At 43.2% G+C, this 26,699-nt stretch overlaps 1 protein-coding gene across 1 annotated transcript in view; it reads left to right on the top strand.

Annotated features, from left to right (window-relative positions):
• The window catches only part of EIF2AK4 (eukaryotic translation initiation factor 2 alpha kinase 4), a 141,452-nt gene that overhangs the window by 76,050 nt on the left and 38,703 nt on the right, over positions 1 to 26,699 (top strand). The window contains exons 24-27 of the mRNA XM_018568292.1: positions 2,176 to 2,225; positions 6,856 to 7,024; positions 24,345 to 24,461; positions 24,770 to 24,835. Of these exons, the coding sequence (XP_018423794.1) occupies positions 2,176 to 2,225; positions 6,856 to 7,024; positions 24,345 to 24,461; positions 24,770 to 24,835 (402 nt within the window). The remainder of the gene's footprint in view (positions 1 to 2,175; positions 2,226 to 6,855; positions 7,025 to 24,344; positions 24,462 to 24,769; positions 24,836 to 26,699) is intronic.

Genomic DNA, 26,699 nt, shown 5'->3' with positions numbered 1-26,699 from the left:
TGAGGTTAATCTGGAAATTTGATAATCGTCCATATTCCTCAAATTCGCGGAGAAGGTGCACAAGGATCCGAAAGAAAGAACAGAAGATCCTCTGCAAAAGAGGCTACTTTATGTTCCCCAGAAGTTATAGCAAACCCAACAATGGCATGGTTGGCCCTAATGGTACACTGTAGAGGTCCAGTGTAAGTACAAAAAGGGAGAGGGGGCAGTGCTGCTGCGTACCATTGGATAGTTTGGTTTCGTTCACATTCACCGCCTCAGTAGGGTGGAAGTACAGTGCAGCGATTCAACGATGCATATTTGTTCCCAGGCCTATATGCTCCAAAACGGCATGCAGAAAAGGCCAGTGAACACTATCAAAGGCCTTCTCCGCATTTCTGGACAGGAGCATCAGTGGAGCCCCACGTGAGCAGACGCAATGCTAGGGGTTAAGAACCCTAGTGGTGCTATCTTGGGCCGCACGTGTGGGGATGAAGCCCACCTGGTCAAAGTGAACAAGCCCCTGAAGGTGGGGAAGTAAGTGGTTAGCCAAGATCTTGGAGAAAAATTTTAGGTCCACATTGAGAAGCGCAATCGGTCGGTAACTCCCAAATTGAGAAGGGTCCTTGTGTAGCTTCAGGATAAGTGTACTATGAGAATGAAGGAAATCTTGAATATCAACAGTCAAGATAGTGACCCTACTGGGGATGCATTACCAGTAAACACGAGATCTAGGCAGACACATGGAGATGCACCCCAGCAAATGAACAGTGATGAATAAAATGGCAACAAACAAAAAAAAAAAAACCTGCTCCCCCAGAACGTGGAGTCCCCGAGGCTCCCAGGCCCCGAGGCCGACACCAGAAACAAGTCCACTCCCCATACCTAGAACCCAGGAAGGCAGAGAGCACTGCAGGGAGCCCAAAAAGAGGCATACATTCACAAACACCACCTTTAGAAGTGCAAAGGTGGTTGCTACCGAAACTAGACACCAAAATACCGTGGGTAGATAGTCTCAGCTTGGGCAGACTCCTGCTGCAGAGCGTTCACATGGAATCCAGGTCCTTGTTAGTGGAAAGCTGCACCTTGTTGCAAACCATGTGGGGACCCTGTTCGGATCCAGAATGGGAGAAGTACCGAAGGAAGTCTGGCTGCCGGTGCTCCCTAGATGTCCGCAAGGACTCCCGCTCCTTCGGCATGCAGGTAGAGAGATACAAAAAGTCACTAAAACCACCACTGGTGTCTGAGAGGGGCAGAGCTCCTTAGGTAAGCGTCTTCATGCCGCCATGCCAATGCCACGCCTCCCACCAGCATTCTCACAGCGAATGCCCTTTGCTAAGAATAACAAAGCAACAAACCAAGGGTGGGCAGTCAGGCATAACCAATAGAAGCATCCAGAACAGTACTTTCATCAGTTTCATACACTCTGAAGAATGAAAGTTGGTTGCCGATTAGTTGCCATGGGCTACTGAACTTTGCACATTACTTTCTTATTGCTACAAGACCTGTTGAAACATATCTAAAACGAAAAAAAAAATCATAATACTCTGCAGCTTATTAGTCATTTCAGCAAGTACAGAAAATACCTGTCCATATTGTCAGAAATGGACTATCCTTGTCACCTCCTGGGAGCTTACAAGGAAGAACCTTCTCTTTATGATGTAAAGTACTAGTCCAAATAATCCATAATGTAATGGAAATTAACAAACGCATACATATTTGAAGTCCAGGTAACCATGGCTCTCTATTAATACAATAAAGAAAAAAAGTGTAGACACAAAGGGACAGGCAGTGTGTTATTTGTAGGATTGCCAGGTGAAAATAAAATAAAAAATCTTGAAAATAGACTAATGCAGCCACCACATCTAAGGACTGAGCTGCCTCTCTCCCCCTCTGCTGCAGTGATCTAAGGTCCTGTAAATCGTCGCGTTCTATACACTGTGTATAGATGTGAGGATGCTGAGGAACATTCCAGTGCCGCAGCATAGGAGGAGACAGGCTTCAGTGAATGGAGAAGCAGGGAGCCGGCTGTTCAGGTGAGTATAACTTTTTTTTTAGCACCTAGACAAAAATGAGCAATAAATCTTTGCAGTTTAAGGGTAGCCCCACTGCAAGGGTTATTAAAAGTTTTGCTTAGAGTTCTTTAATATCTAAATTTTATGTCTGTAACTAATGGTACTCTTTCCTTTCTTTTAGATTCCTTTTGCACGATATGTTGCAAGAAATAATGTAACTAACTTTAAAAGGTAACATAACATTAAAAAATATTTTAGGTGATTTTAAGTAAATGACCTAAACTTCAGTATGTATGTGTGGACACAATGGAGGCAGCCTTTTTACAAGTTGCACCAGCAATAGTGAACTAAGCTCCAACTGATGTATCCCACATTAGACCACCTTCCTAATTGAACCTATTTAGGGATGATCCACATAGTATAAAGATTGTTCAATGCATGGGGTAATAGAATTTTTCTATTTACCGTAAAATTGAGGGACAGAGGAAGTCTTTAATCCTCAAGTTATACTGATGCCCACAGACAGATTGGTCACTGGCAAACAAAAAACTGTAGGTCTGCCTTGGATAACCCCCCCCCCCCCAGACCATCATGCCTTAGTTTTGTTGTAAAGCAGTATTGAAAGCATGATCATAAACACACAGGGGGCCAGACGTGTTCCTCAATGGACTGCAAGAAACGGATTTTACAGCGAGTTAAAAGAAAAATGTTTTTCTTTTGTTTATTGAGCGAAATAGGGTGTGTTTTAACCATTGAGACGTCCAAAAGCAGTTCAGCTAATGGTTGGATAACAGCAAACAAATGCCAAAAGGCCCAAGAAAACAACAAAGAACTGGGGATTGCTTTCCGCTCAGAGAACCACCTAAAGGACCTTACACTCAAAGATGACATCAGATAAGGCTGCAACATCCATTTGGTAGAACTCGGAGAACATGTGAACAGAAGACCAGGTGGTAACCTTGCAAATTTGGGAAATATACCACAGTGGTTGACAAGCCAGGGTTCAACATAGACTTGAAAAACTTAATGCAAATAAAGCATTAGGACCAGATAACCTGCACTTAGGGTACTTAAAGAACTCAGCCAGGTTATAGCGAGACCATTATTCCTCATTTTTAAGGACTCAATGACTGGTAGAGTACCAAGTGGCTGGCGGAAGGCTACGGTAGTACCAATATTCAATACCAATATTCAAAAAGGGGTCAAGATGCCAACCTGCCAGACCAGTTAGTCTTACATCCATAGTATGCAAACTCTTAGGGGGAATGATTAAGGACCACTTAGTAGAGTTTGTTCAGGATAATGGCATAGTAAATGATAACCAGCATGGATTTAGGGAGGACCGTTCCTGCCAGACCAGCCTACTAACATTTTACGAAGGGGTAAGTAAAGATCTGGATGGAGGGAGGCCGGTTGATGTAGTATATCTGGATTTTTCAAAAGCATTTGACACAGTACCACATAAACGCTTGCTACACAAGCTGAGGTCTATGGGCATTGATGAAATGGTGTGGATAGAGAACTGGCTACAGGAGAGAATGAGAGTATCGATAAATGGCACCTTTTCAGATTGGTCTAGGGTCATGAGTGGTGTGCCTCTGGGTTCTGTGCTAGGCCCCATGCTATTCAACCTGTTTATTAACGATATTGGGGAGGGCGTGAATAGCCATGTTTCAGTGTTTGCTGATGATACCAAAATCGGGAGGGTAATGGACACGGACTCAGACACCATAACATTACAGGAGGACTGGGATAAAATGGAGTGGGCAACTATATGGCAGATGAGGTTTAATGTCGATAAATGTAAAGTAATGCACTTTGGGGTTAGAAATAGGCAAGTGGGCTACACAATAATGGGAACGCCACTAGGGAAGTCAGAAATGGAAAATTATTTGGGGGTCATTGTAGACCGCAGATTGAATAATAGCATTCAGTGCCAGGCTGCTGTAAACAAAACAAGTAGAGTCCTGTCTTGTATTAAGAAGGGGATGTACTATAGAGACAAGTCTATAATTGTGCCACTTTACAGATCACTGGTTCAACCTCATCTAGAGTATGCGGTCCAGTTTTGGTCAGCAATCCACAGAAAGGATGTCCTTGACCTGGAAAGAGTCCAGAGGAGTGCAACCAAACTAATTAAGGGGATGGAGGACCAAAGCTATGAGACAAGGCTACTAAATTTAAATATGTTCATGCTATAAGGAGATTAAGGAGGGACATGATTTTCATGTACTAGATTTTCAATGGTAATAGTAACATCAGCAACAAACTCCTTTTACGGTTAACTCCATAACAAAGACTAGAGGCCAACACCTAAAGTTGGCGGAGAAAAAATTTCAGCACAAGGGGCGAAGGGGCTTCTTCTCAGAGCGGTTAGGGTCTGGAACTCGCTGCCACATGCAATGATTTCAGCTAAGAGTGTTGAATCATTCAAAAAGCTTTTGGACGATTTCCTTAGAGACCATAACACACAGGGGTACAGGTACACCTAGAGATATTGAAATGAGAAGCCAGTGCTTGCTTACAGGGTCCATCTGGGTTTACGGAGAGGGAATCTTTTTAACCTGTAGGAAGCAGTGTCCAAGAGACCTAACTACATACAATGGAGGGACAGAAGGAAAACATCCTGGATAAGGTGAAAAGCCGAAACTACTTCAGGCAAGAAGGAAATCCTGGGCCTCATTACCTCCTGGTTCCTATACAGAACCAAAAAGGTTCCTTGCAAGATTAGGCTGCCAGTTCAGATACTTGCCTCGCAGAGACTACAAGAAAGACCCCCTTCTGGGAGAAAATAGACTGTCTCTAATCAGTTCAAATGGCAGTTTCTGAAGCGCAGAAAGAACCAGATTCAAATCTGACAGAGTTGCGAGGGAAAGCTGGGGGGAGACCCCCTGTACAAAGCTCTTAAAGTGACACGAAACTCAGGAGTTACATCTTAAAAATGCATTCAAGCACCTTAACTAATACCAAGAATGTAGCTTATTTGTCCATCACTCGGCTGTAGATCCTCAAATAATTTCTGAATTCATGCTGACACTGTACTTCCTTCTGGAGGGTGGCTACTTTCGTTCCCTATTGGTCCCTATGTGTATTGTAAAGTAGCCACCACTCAGTTTTGTCCCATGATGGACTACAATCTCACGTTTATTTTACTAATTTTGTATTGAGATTGTAGTCCACCACAGGAGCAAGCTTGGTGCAGTGGCTACTTTACAACACACACAAGGACCATAGGGAACAAAAGTAGCCACTCTTTGAGGATCTACAGCTGAGTGATGCACAAACAAGCTACATTTTTGTTAATAGGTAAGGTACTTGAATGCATTTTAAAGGTTTGATTCCTGGGTTCCTCTTCAAGCTCACTTCCCTGATAGACTATTTCAATACAAATTGGTAAACTAAACGTGAGATTTTAGTCTATCGTGGGAGCAAGCTTGGAGCTTTGGCTACTTTACACACATAAGAACCATGGGGAACAAAAGTATCCACCCTCCAGAAGGAAGGACAGTGTCAACACAAATTCAGAGATGATTTGAGGATCTACAGCTGAATGATGGACAAATAAGATGCATTTAAGATTTAACTTGTGAGTTTAGTGTCTCTTTAAGAGTGAAACAGAACAGAAAGGAAAGAATCCTGACCCTTGATGGTGTGAAGAGCCAGAGGCTGGTCCAGACCCAGCTGGAAGAATTCTCACAGTGAAACTCCTGGGCTGGAAACCTCCAAAAACTCACACAAGGTATGCCTTCCATGTCAAATGATGGATAGTAGACCTAGCTTTTAGAATTTTAGGAATCAAAGACTCAGAGCTGGCCCCTGTCCCTCAGAACCTGGACTTCAACAGTCATGGTTATTAAAGCCAGAGGCTGTAAAGCAGATTGGCAAACTGGTCCTTGGGGCAGTAGATTCTGATGATCCAGGACAACCCATGCAGCATCTGCCAGGAGTCTTACCAGGTTGGCATACTACATCTACCTGGACCAGTTTGGAGCAATGAGGATTACTGGAATGCCCTTCATTTCGATCATACTAAGCAGATGAGGAGCAATCTGTCCTGAGAATGAAACTATCAGAGGATAATATGATTCTAGGCTGCAGATGTTGGCATTGTCGGAAGGAGTGCTACACACAGCCTCAGAATTATTAGCGGAATGTGAGGTGGGGGCACCCGGAAGAGTTGGAAAAAGCCAGGCTAAGTACGGCCCTGCAGGATTGCTGCAAATGAAGAGATGAAGTTCCAGCTGCGAAGCAAAGAAGAATCTTTAAAGAAGAAAATAATTGTGCTGGCCAAAAAATTAAATAGTCCGCACACTGTAGAAAAGACGTCTATCCTAGGGCACTAGCCAAAAAAAAACTTGAGGCATGCGAGAGGGGTTATCCTAGGCAGGCCTACAATTTGTTTTGTTTGCCAGTGTCCAATCCTTCTGTAGGCGGAAGAATAACCCCAAGATTAATGACTTGCTTTGTCCCTTAATTGATGGGAGATTGGTTTTAAAATGGGTCTTCAAAAATATTTTTTCTTCATGTCGCCTTTGCCAATGTATCCAACACATAAAAATCAGAGTATTCTACATAATTAAAAGTAACACAGGGTGACTAATGCAGTCAAGAATATACATGTATACAGCTTAGAAAGTGTATGAAGCCAATTGCACACCAAGCACACTGCTAATGTGTCAGATGTCAGTCTGTATATACTATTACTTAAATGGCAGGTTTGGCACTGAAAAAAATCCTGGATTATAAAATACACACATATACAACTTGAATAAAACACGCTTTTCATACTTGTGGGTTGAGAGAAATGTCTAATATTCAAACCAGTTTTAATATTGAGCTTTTTACCCTTTTGTGACATTAGGTACTGTATTGAGAGAGTCTTTAGGCCACGGAAACTTAACCGCTGTCACCCAAAGGAACTTACTGAATGTGCATTTGATGTGATTACCTCATCTGTGAACAGCTATCTGCCTATTGCAGAGACCATCTACACAATATATGAGATAATTCAGGAATTTCCAGTGTTACAGGTATGGTTCTCATTCTGGGAGCAGAAAACAGTATTGAGTGATGAGAAACATGAAGCTTAAAACGGAACAGTACAATGCAAGGTCCGTAAATAATGTCCAGGTTGCCACCCTGTAAAGATCACCTGCTAAGCGTATGTGCAAAAAATACCTATAAAGAGAAAGGTTAGAATTAGACTTGCCTTACACCTATCTTCCACTTTGCTGCACGTGACCTCACTATCCTTCCTGTAAGATTCCTGAGGAAAGCAGAGCAGACCAATACTTTTGAGAAGACAGTTCAAGTCCATTGCAAGAGCAACTTCTGAGTTTTGGGCTGCTCTGTATTCCCCCAGATCTCTCGAGAATGAGCATGACATTACAGTATAATAATTATAATGTCTAACATTTTTTTCTTTACAGGTGTATTTTGCTCACACCTTCAGCATGTGTTTTTTACAAGTTGAGAAGCAAAGATCTGCTTTAAAGGCTAAGTTTAACTTTCCTACCATGTTTCACCCATATTTTGGGTGTAACAAGAAACATGGTCAAATCGCCAGCCCACCACCCCCATCCTGTCCCTTACTTACCTGAAACACGTGGTTTTTCTCCCTGAAGGTTGCTGACAGTTTTTGAATCTGTCACAGCTGTGCTTGACTTTGCCTACACAGCTTCGTCATCCATTCACAGATACTTTGACACGATTTGTGAGAACCTACAAATCCTGTCTGCCACTGCGCAGAGGGACTTGTAGTTTCCAATGAGATACAAGTGCAGTGACATTGTCACACTTGTAGTCTATTCATTCTCCTACCCCATAACTTAAGTCATTGCCTTGTTATGGACATGGACGGGAGGAAGAATCTGCAAGAGCCAAAGCGTTGCACCTGCAATCTACTGATTTGCGATTGCTATGCTTTACTGCCTCCAATGCAAAAAAAATTATAAATTAATTTTTTTTATTCTATGAATGCATTTTTTTTTTTAAAATGTGTACTTTGCCCTTAACCAAACAAATTCCAAAACTCTTGAAATGTATCTCTTTAAGCTGGTTAAATTCACTATGCCTCAGTAACCCAGCTTTCTTTAAAATCTTGGCTCTTGTGTTAGTTCGATCTTAACTTTCCTTTTTTGAAGTTCATATGAAACAGCTGATATAGAATTATTTTACAAATGCCATTAATTGTACACTTCAAAGCTTTTTTTATTATGGTATTCTGTTTCTAGAGTCTATGTTCCTTTAACATTTATTAGAATCTGTAAAGCATTAATACTCATTGGGATTAATTCCATTACTTACCACCTCTCATTGATGTCATTGGGACTTTCGCAGTACATATCAAATGCTTTGCTACCCATGTAATAGGCACTTTGATATAGGCAGTGGTTGATTGCTGTATGTAGATACTGTACATAGAATAATGTACAGTATTCAGGTTTTTGGAAGAAAAACATTCTAGCATAATGTATATGGGAACTGCTTGTATTTATAGACCTTTTTATACAACCCTGTTTTGGAAAAATCCCAGACCTTATTTTGACCGTTTACACATAAGCTGTATGGAGGCTGAAACATAGGGTCATTATAGTCTCTGGCTGGGTGAGGGTTGTACTTCGCCTTAAGCTTTACCATGCCTATGCATGGGACATTGAAGCTAAAGTCATACTGAGGCTCTACTTATGACTAAAATATCCATTAAGTGGACAGACCCTTTAGATCTCCAGATTTGCGGGCCCCAGCAACTACATTTTTAAGTTATTTTATCAGCCATAAAGTGCAGTCATAACCTATACATGTACAGTCCTTACAGCCATTTGGTGGTTTAACCACTTGCTGACCGGGGTGTTTACACCCCCTTCCTGTCCAGGTCATTTTTCAGTATTCAGAGCTACGGTACTTTGACTGACTTTTATTCCGTCATGCAACGCTGTACTGAAATTAATTTTATACAATTTTTTGGGGACAGATAAAGATTTCTTTTTGTGGTATTTAATCACCACTGGGGTTTTTATTTTTTACTATATAACAAAAAAAAGCACCGAATATTTTTTTTAGAAATGGTTTTCTCTTTTATTATTTTAGGAAACAATTATTTTTACCCAATTTTTTGGTAAAACACAAAAGACGGGGTCACGTCGGGTAAATAGACACCATAGACACCAAACTTAAAATTGCGCGCACCGCAAAATCGCAAAAAAACACCATAGCCAAAATTAGGCGACGCTTTAAAAGATTTTACCGCTCCTCAGTTTAGTGTTATCAGTGATTTGGTGGCCCGATAATTATTGCTCTCATTGCGACGTTTGCGGCAATATGTAACACGTGCAGCATAATTAGAGCAATCGTCGTTTTTGCGTGTAGGCGCACCTAACGCATTTTTGCGCATTATGTGGGGGTGGGGGACTTTTAAAACATTTGTTTTTTTTAGTTTTGTGTAAAGTTTTATTTATTTTGTGAGCAATTTTTTTTAACTTTTTTTTTTTACACTTAACGTTAAAGTTATTTACATAGGGTGCTATGTCTCCTATGTAATAACAAATTACAGTGACAGGTCCCCTTTATGGAGACATCAGGGGTCTCTAAGACCCCCTAATGTCACCTAGGGACCCCCAGAGAAGCTGATGAAGCACAGATCTGCTTCATCTGCTTCTCTCCGGTTTCTGTACCGGAGAGTGACAGAGAAATGCGGAAGTGATGTAATAGACATCACTTCCTGCATTTAGAGACCGGGAGGAGAGCGGAGGGAGATCGGGTGCTGTTCTCCCTCCGTTCTCAGTGCACAGAGCCACATCGCCCGGGATGGATGGACGCCCGGGATCCCGGGGACGGCGACGAGAGGTAAGGAGGGGCGCGCACCCTCGCTTGCATCATACAAGCGATTGGATGTCGGGTTTCTCATAGGGATGAACCAATATATCGGCCACCGAAACATATCGGCCGAAAATTGCACTTTTGGCAAAATGCTTAAAGTGCAATTTTTTTTGTCCGAAATAGCGGTGCATGCTTAGTTTGTCTCCTCCCCGCTGGGCGCTGTTCTGTGTGCCAGCGGGCAGGGGACAAACTGCCACAGGAGGCTGAGCGGTGCAGGAGGAAGGAGAGCGCTGTGAGCGTCCAGATTGAGAGGGCGGCGGTGTGCGGAGAGACGGCTCTCAATGCTGTCACAAGTGGCCGGCGGTGTGGGGGAGGAGTCAGCTGTTCTCCTCACCGCTCTGCTCGCTCGGCCTCCTGTGACAGCGTGTCAGGATGGAGAGTGGGTACAAGTAGTCAGTGATAGCTGAGTGTTTGTAAATAATTGAGGACATAATAGGTTTACTTTGTCCTCAATTATGAATGAATGGGAGTGATCTACATAACTTCTTGTTCATTCATGATTGTGGATATAGTAAATATACTCTGTCCTCAAGTTATGAATGAACAGAAACACTCAGAAAAGAGGATTCCTGTTCATTTAGAACTGGGGCTGCAGAAAAAGAGGGAGGACTCCGTGTCCTCAATCTCTTTTTCCAGTTGTCTTGCAGGCCAGCCCAAGAGAGTGTGTAACTCCTCCAAACAGGAAACGTGTCACCATACCAACTTAAAAGGCCCCCTGATACTATCCCTCTTCAGTTATTATGTTTCCTCCGTCGGGGGGAGATCGTTACCATGTGGAGCTCTCATGGACTGTGCTGAAAGTGCAGTGAAGGTGGACTGGGCCCCCGGTACCTCTCCTAATGCTCCTATGCGCAGGCGTTGGGCCAGGCTCCACTTCCCTCTTGGTGCTTGGAGAAAGCCAGGACTGGAGGTAGCTTGTCTCCCTTGGCGTGCTCGCAGGAAGCAGTTCACCGGCTTCTGCACGCTAGACTAAGCGACGGGTGATGTAATTTCCGACGGAGATGCGCAACTTCCGGGCGCCGAAGACTTGCGATCCAAGCCTCTGTTTTGGCACGGGGGAAGAGGAGGGCAGCATTTCATACAGCCGACATCACAGAATAGTCTGTGAAAGCCGGATCGAACAGTGCGACTATGGAGGGATCAGATGCTAAAGGCTAAAGCCTGATGAAGGGACCCTGCGCGGTCCCGAAAGCGCTTGTTTGGTCATATGACAAAAAACTTCAATAAATGAAGCTTTTGCTATCTTAAAAGGATTGGTGTGCTGTTGACATTTCTACAATTTTGCTGACATTCGCGGCTCCATCCGCGGTCACTGCGAGCACCCCCCACTTCAAGAGACATATCGGTAAGGAGTGCAACAAGGATAGTACTTATGGAGGGATCAGAGTCGCAAGCGCTGGTGGAGGCAGCCATTTCAAATGCCGCTCTCACCCAGGTAAAAGACTCTCTTTTTGAATTGTATAGTCTGCACCTGGGTTTGCGTTTTCTGCCTTGTAACTGAGGGTTAGGTGAATGTACCTTTGCTGTGGCGTACACGGGTGGTCTCTGTTATCCTGGTACTGCTTTTTAGTTGTACTTAAAAAGGCCCTGTTTTTCCTTTTTTGTAGGTGAAGCCTCCTGTCCAGGTTAGGAATACACCTAGGAAAAAGTGTGCAGTGTGTGCGGCAAAACTCATTGCTTCCTTTGAAAAACACTTGTGTCAATCTTGCTTGGACAGCCTTTTTAAAAAGAATCTGTGACTGCTTGTAAGGGTCTTCTGGATTCAGTGAAAGAGGAATTGGCTACAACTTTTCATTCATTTAGATCTCTTAATGATATGAAATCATCTGAGACCTCTCGGGTGCAAAATGCTCCTATCAGTGCCATAATTGTGGAAGATGGGGCGGATTGCATTAGGCCTCCAGCAAGTGAAGACCGATCAGATTCAGATCATTTTTGTAATGCTTCCTCTGAAGATGGCGGTGTGCAGGAAGAATCTACTCCATCCAGATTTAAGCTGTTGAAAGATGATTTGGAAGACCTGCTTAAAGGCATCTATGAAACTTTGGATATACAAGAGGATAAGATAGAATTATCGAGACATGATCTGTACAAAGGCTTACAAACAAGAAAAAAAAGGGTCTTCCCTGTTCATAAAGTGTTGTCTGATTCTATACTTAAAGAATGGTTAGAGCCAGAATGAAAACCATTTTTTTCTAGCACCCTGAAAAGGAGATTCCCGTTTTGATGAAGACCCATCTATGTTATGGAATAAAAATCCAAAGTTAGATGCGCCACTTTCTAAGGTGGCCAAAAAGGTGGACTTAGCCTTTGAATATATGGGTAACCTAAAAGATCCCATGGGTAAAAAGATGGATGTACTCCTTGGGATACAACACTGGCTAATCTGAAACCTGAAATCTGAATCTAAATCTGAAATGTGTAGCCAGAAACCTGGAGTTCAGGCAGTCACAGTGCAAGTCTCACCTTAAGACAGGTACTCCAAGGGAGCATATCCTGGAGTCCTTTCCTATGTTATTTAAGGCGGTTGGTTATATTTTAAATGCTTCAGCAGAGGCTGTTCAAATGTGCTCGGCCTTGATTAATTCCTCACGTAGGGCACTATGGCTAAAAACCTGGGAAGGTGACTCTGCCTCAAAATTGAAATTATGTAATTTGCCTCTTGCAGGAGATCTTCTCTTTGGCCCTGACTTAGAGGCGGCTTTAGAGCTTACCGCAGATAAGAAAAAGGCCTTTCCAGAAAAGACGAAAAAGGTATTTAATAGGAAGTTTTTTCGTGGCCAAAAGAACAAGCTGCAGAAGAACAGAGAGGAGAGGCCTAAGAAGTAGGGATGCACCGATACCGATACTAGTATCGGTGCCGATACCGAGTATTTGGGTGAGTACTCGTACTCGCCCAAATCCTCCGATACCTAGCACGAGTACTTCCTGTATCAGGAAGCCAGGCTGCGCATCATTACACACTGCCCGGCTTCCTGATTGGCCCGGAAACGGCTCCATGCTCTCACGTCACTTGTGATGAGAGAGCATTGAGCCGATTTCCCGGCCAATAAGGAAGCCGGGTAGCGTGTAATGACGCCCTGCCTGGCTTCCCGATTGGTCAGGAAGCTAGCAAATCCTGAAGCTGGGCGCCGTGTAATGACGCAGCGCCAGCATTCTGATTGGCCGGAAAGGCGGCGTCATGCTCCCTCGTCATCTCATGAATCATAATATTAAGAAACTGACCTTAAATCATTAGTTTGTATTGCTTTAGAAAAAAATGTGACTTGTCCCTTTAAGAAAAAGTATCGGTAATTGGTATCGGCGAGTACTTGATCAAAAGTATCGGTACTCGTACTCAGTCGTAAAAAAGTGGTATCGGTGCATCCCTACTAAGAAGCATTGGTTTGTGCAAAAAGGTAAGGGAAGAGGGGGCATATTGTTTAACCCGCCTTCTCAAAAACCCAAACAACAATGATGGTTCTTTCCAAGTGGGAGGAAGGCTGAGGGAGTTCCTCCAACAGCTTAATTCTGAATATTGTCGAACACGGTTACCAGCTAGAACTCGACAACCCCCCTCCCCCCTTCTCAATTTTGTCTAACAGTTCTACACAAAGATCTGGTAAGAGCCAATGCGGTTGTTGGGAGATTTGGTGGCTCAGAACATAATTATTCCAGTCCCAAAGGAAGAGCAGGGCAAAGGTTGTTACCCTCACGTGTTCATGGTACAAAAACCCTCGGGAAAATTTCGACTGATATTAAACCTTAAGCTGTTGAACTTGTCAATTCGATACAAGAAATTCAAGATGGATTCCATCTTTTTAGTAAAGAACGTTCTCCAGTCGGAGGCCTTTCTAGCTACAATAGATCTGAGAGATGCGTAATTACATATTCCAATAAGGCCTTCGTCACAGCTGTACCTAAGGCTGGCAGTCAGAATGGAGATGTGTATTCGACATTTTTAATTTGCAGCCCTTCCGTTTGGTCTCTTCAGCACCACATTTTTTAAAAAAATATTGGGGGAGGCCTTAGCACCTCTAAGGCTACAGAGGTTCAGCATTATACCATATCTAGACATATCTGGACTGGTTGAAAGACCTGGGATGGTTGGTGAACACAGAAAAATCCAATCTGGAACCTTCCCAGAATTTGCTGTTCTTGGGTTATATCCTGAACACCCGAGAGGAAAATTTTCCCAGGAAAAAATTATAAAAATACAGCAAGCAGTGGCAAAATTACTTAATAGCCGTACACCAGTGACTAAAGCCATTTATGAAAAAGTTTGGTTCATGGTCTGCAATAAGAAACAGAACTACAGACATTCCTTCTACAGGTGAAACTCGAATAATTAGAATATCGTGCAAAAGTAATTGCAGTAAGTGCTGCAAAAGGGGCCCAAACCAAGTACTGAGTACATATGCATGCTTGTACTTTTTAGAGGTCCGATATTGTTCTATGTACAATCCTTGTTTTATTGATTGCATGTAATAATCTACTTTTTTGAGGTTGTTGATTTGGGGTTTTCATGAGCTGTAAGCCATAATCATCACAATTATGACAAATCACGGCTTGAATTATCTTGCTTTGCATGTAATGAGTCTATCTCATATATTAGTTTCACCTTTTTAAGTTGCATTAGTGAAATAAATGAACTTTGCACGATATTCTAATTTTTGGAGTTTCACCTGTATACTTGAGTTTCGGCAAGATGGAGCAGATATGGGACTAGCTGTAAGCACTCTCAATGTTCAAGCTGCAGCTCTTAGTGTCTACCTACAATTTGCACTGGCAGAAGAGCCACTAGTGTCAAGGTTTTTTTTTAAGGTACTAAAAGGATTAGGCCTATATCTACTAAATCCTGTCCCCAATGGGATCTGTCTATTGTGTTGCAGGGGTTGTCAGGTTCGCCTTTCGAGCCCTTGGTGGAGAATTCTCTTAGACTTCTTACCTTGAAAACGATTCTCTTAGTGGCAGTGACTTCACCACGAAGGATCAGTGAACTGCAGGCCCTGTCTATTTTACAACCTTTTCTCTCTATCTTTGACTATCGAGTGGTTCTTAAAACCGATTCTGCTTTTTTACCAAAAATTGCCTCAGATTTCCACAGATCTCAGGACATCGTTCTGCCGACCTTTTCAACCAATCCATCCAATGATAGGGAAGAGGTCTTTCATCGTCTGGACGTAAGAAGATGCTTAATAGCTTATCTAAAAAGGACGGAATCCTTCCGCAAATCTAAAAGTTTATTCGTACTGTTTGAAGGACAAAGCAAAGGGAAGCAAGCTTCTAAATCATCTATAGCTGGATGGATAAAGTGAGCTATAGTTGAGGCATATAGCGCAAAGGAACTTTCTCCACCAGATGGCCTCAATGCACACTCTACTAGATAATTGGCTACCACCTGGGCAGAAAAAGCCGGGGCTAATCCAGAGCAAATATGTACAGCCTGTTACCTGGACAAGTTCTTCAACCTTTATTAAGCATTATCGACTAGACCTGTTGTACACTCAGGACTAGGTCTTTGGGAGAAAGGTGCTGCAGGCAGTAGTCCCTCCCTAAAGTGGGTAAGTTCTTGGTTATCCGCTCATTGGCTGGCCTGGAAGACAACTGGTGTTAGGACTTACCTGTAACTATTTCCAGTGGTCTTCCAGCTCATTCTCACAAATTGAAAGCATCCATGTGGTCTTTGCTGAAACATGACATGCTAGGTCTGCGTGACCGGGCAGGATCAGTACTGGAAGATAGTTGCCCCTCGTACTAAGAATCCTGCAGAGCTTCAAAGAGTACTGTCCGCTTGTAAAGCTAAATTGGATGACCTAGAAAACCGCTCTAGTCGTAATAACTTGTGTTGGATTTCCTGAAAAATCTGAGGGGGCTCAGCCGAAATTGTTTTTGGAGGGGTGGCTGAGGGACGCTCTCCCTGATTTGAACAGTCTGTCTCCTTTTTAATTAAAAGAGCTCATGGTACTCCTCCCTCTGTGCCCCCTCCTGAAGCACTTCCTAGACCCCTGATTGCAAAGCCCTGATTATAGGGACAAAGCTGCGGTGCTTCGTGCTTCCCACCTTGCGGTAGACCCACAATTCAATGGTAACCGTGTCTATCTTTCCTGTGGTGCCAAGCCAGAGAACCTGCTTTTTGGAAGTTAAAAAACGCCTCCGCCAAGAAGGGTATTCTCTACACCATGCTGTATCCTGCTAAGCTGTGTGTGACGGCGAATGGTAAATCTAATTTCTTCGCTTCCCCGCCTGAAGTCTCGGATTGGATGGATGGTAAAGTTCTTCCTCTGCGCAGACACCGCCGGAATGATCATCGTTGACCTCCTGTTTCAGTATCTCCTGCTTGTTCCAGATTTACCCTTCATGGTAAATTCACTAGGATTGCTACCTGGATCTGTTACTACTGGATTCCCTGTTATCCAGACTTACCTCCTGTTGTACAGATGCCTCTTCCGGATTGCAGTCACTTGTTTCCCATTGACTGTTCATTTCTCTGTTACATGGGAATGTGGGACTTGTAACTTGTCAGTGGAAAGGACTGGGGGTTGCTTATCGGTTTTGGCCTGAAACAGTTTGCTCCCCCCGCTTTCTTAAGCATTTATTTTGTAAGTTTGTAGTCTCATTTTTCTAGTTTGGGTATTAAAGCTTGATAGTGTTGGGTTAACAAGCGGCGAAGGATGAGCAAGGTAGTTTTTTTTACTTCAATAGATTTTTATTTGTTTTAAGGGGTAGAACAGTAAGGGAAAGGTAGTGTTATAAACAAAACAAAGATTAAAAATAAGAATTCGACAACTCAGTACATAATACAGAGTGAAAGAAAACAAAGTACTACAGGTAGTGAGTGCTACTTCACATAGTAGGAGAGACATTCAGCAGTTAACCTATGAACTACAATAACAAACTTCCAGTGAATAAAACAAAAAAAATGCAGCTATCAAAGAGAAAACAAGATAGTCAACTCTATGTGGATGTAGGGATACCAGCTTGTCCAAGGTTCCCAGAGTGCGTCAAATTGCTTGGTTTTCTGATTATGAAAGGCTAGCATCCTCTCGTAATGGTAGTGTAGATGTACTAGTTTGAATGTGTCGTGATGTGAACGAGTATCTTGGGTTCCCCAGTTTCTCGCTATCATTCATTTGGCTGCCAAAAGAACATGAATGGTGACTGCCCTATATCTATACAGGACATCATCAATACCTAAATTAAGTGGAGCTAGAGCCGGGTTTACTAGGTACTAGCAATCCTTTGATTGCAGCAAGAGAGTGAAGGATTGTAGACCAAAAAACATGCATGAGGTTGCCCACCTGTCCACACAGACGCCAAAAGGCATCGGAGACATTTGAGAATTTTGACATTCTATATGGTGTTAAATACCGGCGTAGTAATATTTTATGGGACAGTTCCCATAGGTTGACACAGTTGGTGTAAGAGGTCATGCTTTGAAGGGCTTTGGTCCATTGTGTGGATGAGTACTGGTTCTGCAAATCTCGTTCCCATTTAAGGAAAAGAGAGGTAGTGAACTGAAGTTTATTCTGGAGAACATTGTATATCAGGGAGATGCCTTTCCTAGTTGGGTATGAACAATTGTAAAAGGATCATATATTAGATGGGATTACTATTTCCACAGAACCTCTACTGAGGAGGAAGTGCCTAAGTTGTAGATATCTAAACAGCTCTTCACTTGGAAGGGAAAAGTTTTATTGAAGATGGGAGAAGGTATGTAGAACATTGGTCCTGCCAATGTCGGATATAGATCTTATATTATGGGAAATCCAAGATTTGAGAGATCAGGCACTAGAATCTCACAGACCTCAAGGAGTAAAGGTATTCTTGATTTAGGGCCCGCCAGTGTAGATGATGAACATAAATGTTGCCAGGCAGTAACAGTAGCTTTCATAGTAGGAGAAATGTGTAGGGTAGGAGGCTAATAAGCATAGAAACGGATTACCTCCAGGCACCATAGAACATTCAACCTCACACCACAAAATATCGGAGGAAGGTTTCACCCAGTATTTCATTTGGTCCAGAATTTACCCTAAATAGCCCCCACCTATCTATGTTTAATTGAGAGTAAGAACAATGGGCTCTCTTACCCTGCCAAACATAATTTAGTAGGGAGCGGAGGGAAGTGAAGTAAGGAGGGTTAATAGTAGAGGTGCACCGAAATAAAAAAATTGTCAAATCGAACGTATTTTATTTTAATTTTTTTCAATTTTTTTAAATATTTTTTTATTTCTTATACTCCCATTCATTCATAATTGAGGATATAGTAACCATATCATGTCCTCAATTATCTACAAACCCTCAGCGATCACCGATCGCTGAGTGTTTGCACTCTCTCCTCTCTGACACGCTGTCACAGGAGGCTGAGCGAGCGGTGCAGGGAGGAGAGCTTAGCCTCCTGTGACAGCGTGGGCTGACTCCGCCCCCACACCGCTCTGCCGGACTGTGATAGCAGGCTGAGTGGTGTGGGAGGAGAGACGCCGGCCGCTCACCCGGCTGTCACACTTTTTCTCCTTCCCGCTGGGACACAGAGCCGCGCCCAGCAGGGATGCACCGATGTATCGGCAGGAACATTTTCGTCCGATATGTTTCGGTGGCCGATATATCGGTGCATCCCTAGTTAATAGCAATTGGCAGAGCCCAAAATAGATACAATAAGAGGGGAAGCAACATTTTGAACGCTGCCAATCGCTCAAACCAAGAAAGTTCATGTTCAGAGAATTTAGCCAGTTCGGTTTGCATGGTGCGAAGAAACAGGAGATGGTTTTCCTTAAAAAGATCCGAAGTGGACCTTGTAAGATGGACTCCTAAGTAGTAAATACTGGGTGAATCCCACACATACTGATAGGTGGAAGATAGAGTGGCTTGGGTAGCACGATCAACTCCCAGATTAAGTAGATACAATTTAGAGGCATTGACCTTGTAAAATGACACACTACAACTGTAAAGTTTCACATAGCACATGTACCGCTCCCGGGGAAGGGGCCAGATTAATGAGCATAAAAATTACATCATTTGCGAAGAGGTGTATTTTGTGAGATCTGTGAGCTAGGGTAAACCCCGATATGTTATCGTTAAACCTAATGGATTCTACAAAAGGTTCCATAAGGAGATTGAAAATTAGGGGGGACAACGGACATCCCTGTCTGGTACAGTTCGTGATAGAGAACGCTTTCTTAAAAACATTAGAGACATAAACTTGAGCCGAGGGAGAGGAATAGAAGATAACTATGGCAGAACATACGGGACCCACAAATCCAAATTTGGAAAGAACCTGTGACAGACATGTCCATTGTATCCTGTCAAAGGCCTTTTCCGCATCAAGGGATAACAACAAAGAAGGTATCTTCTGTGATTCAGCATGATGGATAATATTAATAATACGTCTAGTAGCATCTGGGGCCTGCCTATTTTTAGTAAAGCCAGTTTGGTCGGGATTAACAAGGAGGGGTAAGGACATTGTTGAGGCGTCTAGCTAGAATTTTCGCATACAACTTAAGATCCGGTGATCGGAATGGGACAAGGGTAGATTTAAAAATGTTATAATATGCGGCCGTTAGACTATCCGGACCTGGAGGTTTGGCATTTGGTAAGGAGTCAATCTGGCAAATTTCCTCAGTCGTAAAAGGGGAGTTTAGTTTTTGGATAAAATTTCAGGAGGAACCTTGGGCAAATTGATCGCATTTAGAAAGCCAGCAATGTCCGATGTAGTGGATTGAGGGACAGTATGGTTGTCTTTAAGGTTATATAAAGATTGGTAATAGGCACTAAATTTATCGGCAATTTCTTGTGGATGGATGACTTTTTTTGCAAAAAAGGAATGTTTGTAAGAAGTCTGCGATCTTTAAACCCTTTTAGCCAAATACGTTCCTGCTTTATTAGCAGTGGAGCAGTAATGTAGTTTTAAGTCTTTGGGATTGCCGATCAAAATGTTCAAGAAGGCAAAGTCTCAAGTCATATCTAAGTTTTTTAAGTTGTGTAGCCAGTGTTGGGTGAGGATGGGGTTTGTTCCGAGCATCTAGTGCATCTATTTCCGAGGTTAAATCAGTGAGTTTTTGAAGTTTTTGTCTATTGTGTCTGAAGGTTAGTTGGATAAGAATGCTGCGGATGTAAGCCTTATGGGCGTTCCACAGGACAGAGGGATCCGAGACTGAGTCCTTATTAAAGGCAAAATATTAATTTAATTCCGCCTGAATTCTAGAAACATGGTCTTTTGTTTGGAGAAACAACGCTACACTTTTCCAAAGATGTTTAGTAGAGTGGTTGGGTAGTAACTTTAGAGAAATAGGGGTGTGGTCAGACCATGATATCAATTGAATACTAGCATTACCAGGCCGCTGAAGAAGGGGCAAACCAACCAAAAATAGGTCTATGCACGAGTAGGAATTATGCACCGAGGAGTAATAAGCGTAATCTTTTTCATTTGCATGAAAGCATCTCCATGCATCATATAGGCCTTCTCAAATAAAGAGAGACTGTAGTGAGGAAGAGGTGTCCCTAGCAGGGTTGGTGGAATCTATAGTACTATCAGGGACCAAGTTAAAGTCTCCACAAACTATCAAGGATCCCTTCTGGACTTTGGGTAAGGTAGTTTTAAATGTAGTTTTTAATGAACTTGTTGACTGGTCCGTCATGGATGGTGATAGATTTGTCTTGATCTTATTTTGTCTGTCTTACCTTATGCAACACTATGTAATGTTTCTTTTACCTTATCAATGGCTGTTAGATAACGTTTTATTACTTGGAATGTCAGGGGGCTGAACTCCAAACTCAAGGGGTCCTTGGTCTTTGATTATCTATTCAAATACAAGCCTCATATTGTGTGTCTTCAGGTGACACACTTGGTGGGCTCAAACATTTTGGTTTAAAAAAAAGCATTGGGTGGCTAAGACTTTTCATGCTTCATATTCCTCCTACTCCAGGGGTGTCTCTGTTCTGATTCTTGTGAGATCCTTCAGGTCAGGACGGACCCCTTGCGCAGATATGTTATTCTACACCTCAAAGTTTACTTTGCTCCTTTTGATGGTGGCTGCACTATATCTACCTCCCCATTCAGATACTGATATGTTAAGCATGATAGCCCTGGATGCCCTTACTATGCCTCCAGTCCCCTTGGGAGACTTTAATTGTGTACCAGACCCAATGATGGACCGCTTGGGGGGCGTTGGGCGACCCTGCACTTCCTTTAATGATTGGATGAATCGCTTCAATTTGGTGGATATTTGGCTCTGGAGGAAGGCCAGAAGCTGTACATCATTCTGCTACGGATGGCACACTCTCCAGAATAGACTTGGCCTTAGGCACCTCTGCAGTACTGAATAGGTTGACTGATGCTCGGTACCTTGACCTCTCTTATAGCTTCTAAAGATAAGTCTCCTTTTGGTACTGCCCGATTTATACGTTCCTATTGGTCTTCCTAATATGGATGTCCCGCTACCATTTTTTTCAAGACCAAGTACAAGTACTATCCCCTCAGGTACTTGCTGATACCAATTACCAATACTTTTTCTTTAAGGTACATGTGACATTTTTTTCTAATACAATACAGACTAATGATTTTAGGGCGGTTTCTATATAATTATTTAGAACGGTTACTCAATCCATGATTATTCAGCAATGGAGAATGGCAACCAGCAATAGAGGACTACAGATCCCATCAATCCATGATTATGCAGCAATTATACAGGGCTGTGTGGGTGCAGAGCTCTAGAGGTGGCTGCCAGGCTATCTAGATATCATATTATGCCTGATCTAGATGTCATATTAATTCTGTATCTATTTGTACATTGATTGCAACCTATGGAATTCAGCGTTGCCAACACAATTTAGCTGGATGCAAATGAGAGATGGGGAAAGGCTTTTTCACTGACTACGGTACCTGAAATAAGCTGATCACATCTAGACGGCAGGAAGAGATTGTAAAAATAAAGTCCAGGCACGTAGTGCATGATGGGTTCAGATGGCACAAAGTCAGGTCTAGCAGAGTTGGTAAAAAAATTGTGCAATCCGCACTTACAATGCCAGGATCTGATCATTGGCACAGTCCAGACAATGCAGAGATCTGATCGCTGGCACCATCCGTACAGTGCACAGAGATCTGATCTCTTGCAAATGCTGGGATCTGATTGCTGGCACAGCCCGGACAATACCGGGATCTGAGCATTGGCACAGCCCGGACAATACCGGGATCTAATCATTGGCACAGCCCAGACAATGCCAGGATCTGATCATTGGCACAGCCTGGACAATGCTGAATCTCATCTCTAGCACAGTGCTAGGTGTCTTTGTATGGGATCTCATGGCGTGCTCACTCACCCCGCAGGGCGTCCTCGGCTTCCAACTTCCATTAGACAGATCTAATGCGCACCATGCCCCGCCGTCTCCTCGTTGCTCTTTGCGTTGATGTCCTATAGTATGAGCTGTGCGTGGCGCCAGGCGAACTCCAGAGTGGACAGGCAGCAAAGCTGATCAGACTCACCTGGCCCCACTCTTCTCCTTCCTGTCTCAGTGAAGCTCCTACAGAGCCTGAGGATCGGGATGACGAATGAGCGCCACAAGAACATGCTCCAGCTGTGAAGTTCACGATGAAAGTAAGGCTGGGGCTCACATGGCCTCTATTAAGTCCTGTCCTCTGTGTTGTTTACCCGGGCCTCTCCTGTCCGACCACTGAGGAGCTCAGCGCGATGTCCCGGGGATGAAGGGATTAGGGCTGTACGGGCAGTGTGGGGCTGTCTCTTGCTGTGCCGGTCTCTGGGGGCAGCAGGAAGGAGGAATAGGAGATGTGGGGCTGGATCGCCACTGCAAAAGATAGCTGTTTGGGACCCAGCAGGTCCCAAGCAGGCTGCCTGAGGACCCCAGCAAGCGCAGGAGCTCAGGCAGCCGATCCAGTTAAAAAAATTTAAAGGGCCGGTATCATGGGCATTTTCACAAGTACAACGTTTTCGTGAAAATGCCCTGTATCGGCACTAATACTAGTATCAGTATCGGGACATTCCTACTACCTAATATATGTAACCCTTCGTTTTGCCTTCTAGGACTCCTGGGGGAGCTTGTGCTGAATTCTGGAGCTCAGCGTCTCCTCCGTATTCTCCTTTTTTTTATGCCAGGAAAGCTATTCTTTTAGGACTAGTTCACACCAGCCTCAGTGCTTTACGGCCCGATTGGAGTCAGAATGCATTGGATTGCATTCTGGCTGGTTCACTGTTTCGGAGCGAGAGGGGGCGTGGCACTGCATTGAAGTCAATGGCACCGCAGCAATGCCCCCCGGCCGCAGTGCGATCACCCGCACCGGAACGTGTGTCATTTCAGTGCCTGCGTTCCTGGTCCAGTGCAGTCAAAAAAATACCGTATGCACTAATTTTTTCTGACCACATCGGACCGGAACACAGGCATTCATGTGCCACGCATTCGGGTGTGGGCGATCGCTGCCCCAAAACAAAGTGAGCCGGCCAGAACGCACTGGGGCTGGTGTGAACTAGCCCTTAGTATGGGGCGGTCTGCCGGCACCTTCCTTGAGCTGTTGGAAAGGCATTGTTAATCGCTTCCCTTATATAAGATTACGTATGAGCAGAGGGGATTCCCCCAGCTCTATTAACGTATTTGGGTCCTTGGTTGGCCTCTTAAAGCTGGCCATACACCTGAGCAATCTGATTGGATGCAGGGTATTGTTCTGGTATTTTGAGAGCCAGCAGGGCCGACTAGTAAGATAACTGACGCTTGGCCCAGTGGGAGATTCCTCCATCCACACAGTTTAGCGTAGATGGAGGAATCTGTTGCACTTTTTCCATCTGACCATAGAAAATCTGCAGATAATCTAAAGGTGTATGGCGAGCTTAACACAACTATTGAGTTAATTTACTTACATCTTTGATGTTCCTCAATGATCATCTTCTTTCTAAGGCTGGGCACACACCTTACAACCATCGCAAGACTTTTGTCTTGCGATGGTTGTAAGGTACTTTAAAAAACGTACGATCTGCCTATGTTGCATAGGCAGAAAGTACTTTCGATGATCGCAAGCCACGCCCCGAGGGGCGGGCTTCCGATGACCGCAATGCCGAACGGGCAGTGTGCGCTTGCGCACACCGGCCCGTGCGGCTGTTATCGTACGGACATGCCACAAACCCGCCGAACATCGTACGATGCTCGACGGGTTTTCAAACATGTCCGTAAGTTTAAAGTCGTGCGACCTTACAGTAGTAGAGGTCGCACGGCTTCCACACACCTTACGATCATCGTACGATCGCGGGATTTCCCGCGATTATCGTACGATAATCGTAAGGTGTGTGGGGACCCTAACCCTTCTGCTGTGTTGCCAACTTATGAGACATATTCATGCTATCCTGTATCAATTCCTGTCTCGGGACAAGTCTTATTGTTACTCCTTTTGGACCATATTGATTTAGTTTATTTGGAATTATTGCTTTTTCTGTTTGTTTTTGTTTCTTGCAAAATCAATAAAAAATCTTAAAGAAAATAAATGTTATATTACAGGAAAGAAATTACAGTATTTATTTAAACCACACATCCTTATTGAAAGCCATCCTCCTTCACTGTGGTGTTCCAGAAGATAAGCTTATCCAAGTGTACACTATTCTTTATGATGCCATGGTAAGTGCTTACAAACCCTGTGATGCTCGGCTCAGAAACATTAAACTGTATTTACTAAACTAGAACAATGCCACAACTTTTATTTTCAGCAATGATGAGCAAAAGCTCAAAATGATCGTCGTGGCAAATAACACATGCCACATGTTCATGTTTATGAATTGAATTCTATTCTAACTTGTGCAGACAGGCAGTCATAAATAAATGACACATGTGGTCTGGTACTTCATAATCTTCACTCTTTTTTGGGGTCAACATTGTTAAACTGTTCACTTTATTTTACCCTAACATTGCATTTCTTTTCCCACTAGATTGAAAAACTTACTAAAAGAGAAGTGGAAGCCAAATTTTGTAACCTATCTCTTTCTCAGGACAATGTAAGTACATTTGAACGGAATGATGGTCTTAAAGTGTTTGTGAGGGGAAAGCAAACATGCAGTACATCTTTGCAATACAGTGATGTATTTTCTCATGATCATTCTTACCCCATAAAGGTGAAATCTTGCATGGCGCTCCAGACCGAGGGTGATTGATTTTTATTTTGTATTCCTTCCATTTGTGAATAATCGCTCCAACAGTTGTTTCCTTCTCACCAAGCTTCTTGCTGATCGTCTTGTAACCCATTCCAGCCTTGTGCAGGTCTGCAATCTTGTCCCTAATGTCCTTTGACAGCTCTTTGGTCTTGCCCATGGTGGTGAGGTTTGAATGGAAGAAAGAGATTCTGTGAACAGGTGTCTTTTATATACATAACGAATTGTCATTAGGAGCACCTTTTTAAATTGACAGGACTAATCTCTGTACCACATAGCCAGTCTGTGGGAGCCAATTTATAACATTTGTATCATGTGTTTTTTTCTGGATTTTTGGTTGATATTCCGTCCCATTTAAAATACACCTATGATAAAAAAATTATAGACCTTTCATTTCTTTGTAGTTGGGCAAACTTACAAAATCTGCAGGGGATCAAATAATTATTTGCCACACTGTATATGAACATTTACACATTTTACCCTGAATGACCCTGCAAATACAGAAAAATACTTGGAACATTCCAGTTCTGTAGTGCACTGACAATACAAAGCATTTTTTGTGGACTGAGTGGTTTCAGCCCTGGCCATTTGTCTTTTGCTGAACTACTCAAGCCCTCTCAAGGCCGTGACACACTGCACGCGAAGCCGTGCAGAGCGAAGCAAAGCTATCCGGCACGGAGCTTTGCGTGCAGTGTGTGAGCTGAGTGCAGTCAGATGATTGACAGCACCTTTAGCCAATCGGCTCGTCCGTAACAACCTGCCAGCTGTCGCATTGCGACGCGCTGGTTTATACGCGCGAGCCGATTGGCTGAAGTTGAAATTGTTCATCTCGGCACGCTCAGCTCTGCGAGCTCTCGCAAGCTGAGGTGCCGAGCAGAAAATGACATGACACACTGCTCGCAAAGGCAGCGCGCCCCCGCTCTGCGCTGCTTCACGTGCAGTGTGTCACGGCCTTAACTCTCCTCATCTCTACAACATAAACACTAATTTTCTGTTGTCTAAGATAAGACATAACAGGGCCAATTAGACTCCTTGGAAAAACACTTGTCCATCTTGTCTATCTTGTCTTGAATTGTATTGTAACTGTAATGTCTTATATTGTAATGCGCTGCGCAAACTGTTGGCGCTATATAAATACTATGTAATAATAATAACACAGAGAATGGAAACAGGACACCTCTGAATTTATAGCACAATCAATTCAGTGGCATTTTTTAAAGACCAAGACGTAGCAAACAAGAGAAGTTCATTATTAGGCTTTACATACACTTTAAATTGTAACTGTAGAATAGGCTGTAACACTTTACAGTAAGCAGCCGATAACAGTGCACAGTTAGCAGTGTGTTCACAGTTTGCAATTTAGGTTCATTCTCCTTGTTTAATGGTCTTTGCTGCGGTTGTAGATATTCTCAGCTAGCACAATGAAAGCCTCAGTATTTCAATACATTTTATTTTAGCTGCTAAACATTGGCTTGGTTGATATGAGTGCCAGAAATTTCAGCACAGCATTTTTCAGAGAAGATTATGGATGCATCATGCACTAAACACTTCTGCTCATTTTATAAACCACCTGCTCTTCTACAAACAATTTTGTGGACCCATCTTTGAGTCCGCTATATTAACCCTTACCTAACCTATTAACCTAACTCATATTCTCAGACAAACCAATAAACCAAACCAAGTGAGTCTAGCCAGTCTGTGTACATTTAAA

The sequence above is a fragment of the Nanorana parkeri genome, unplaced genomic scaffold (assembly GCF_000935625.1).
Source record: "Nanorana parkeri isolate BGI_ZX_2015 unplaced genomic scaffold, ASM93562v1 scaffold1168, whole genome shotgun sequence".
NCBI classification, from domain to species: Eukaryota; Metazoa; Chordata; class Amphibia; order Anura; family Dicroglossidae; genus Nanorana; species Nanorana parkeri.
Note: the sequence above shows the minus strand (reverse complement) of the source record. Positions and strands in the feature narration are given on the sequence as shown.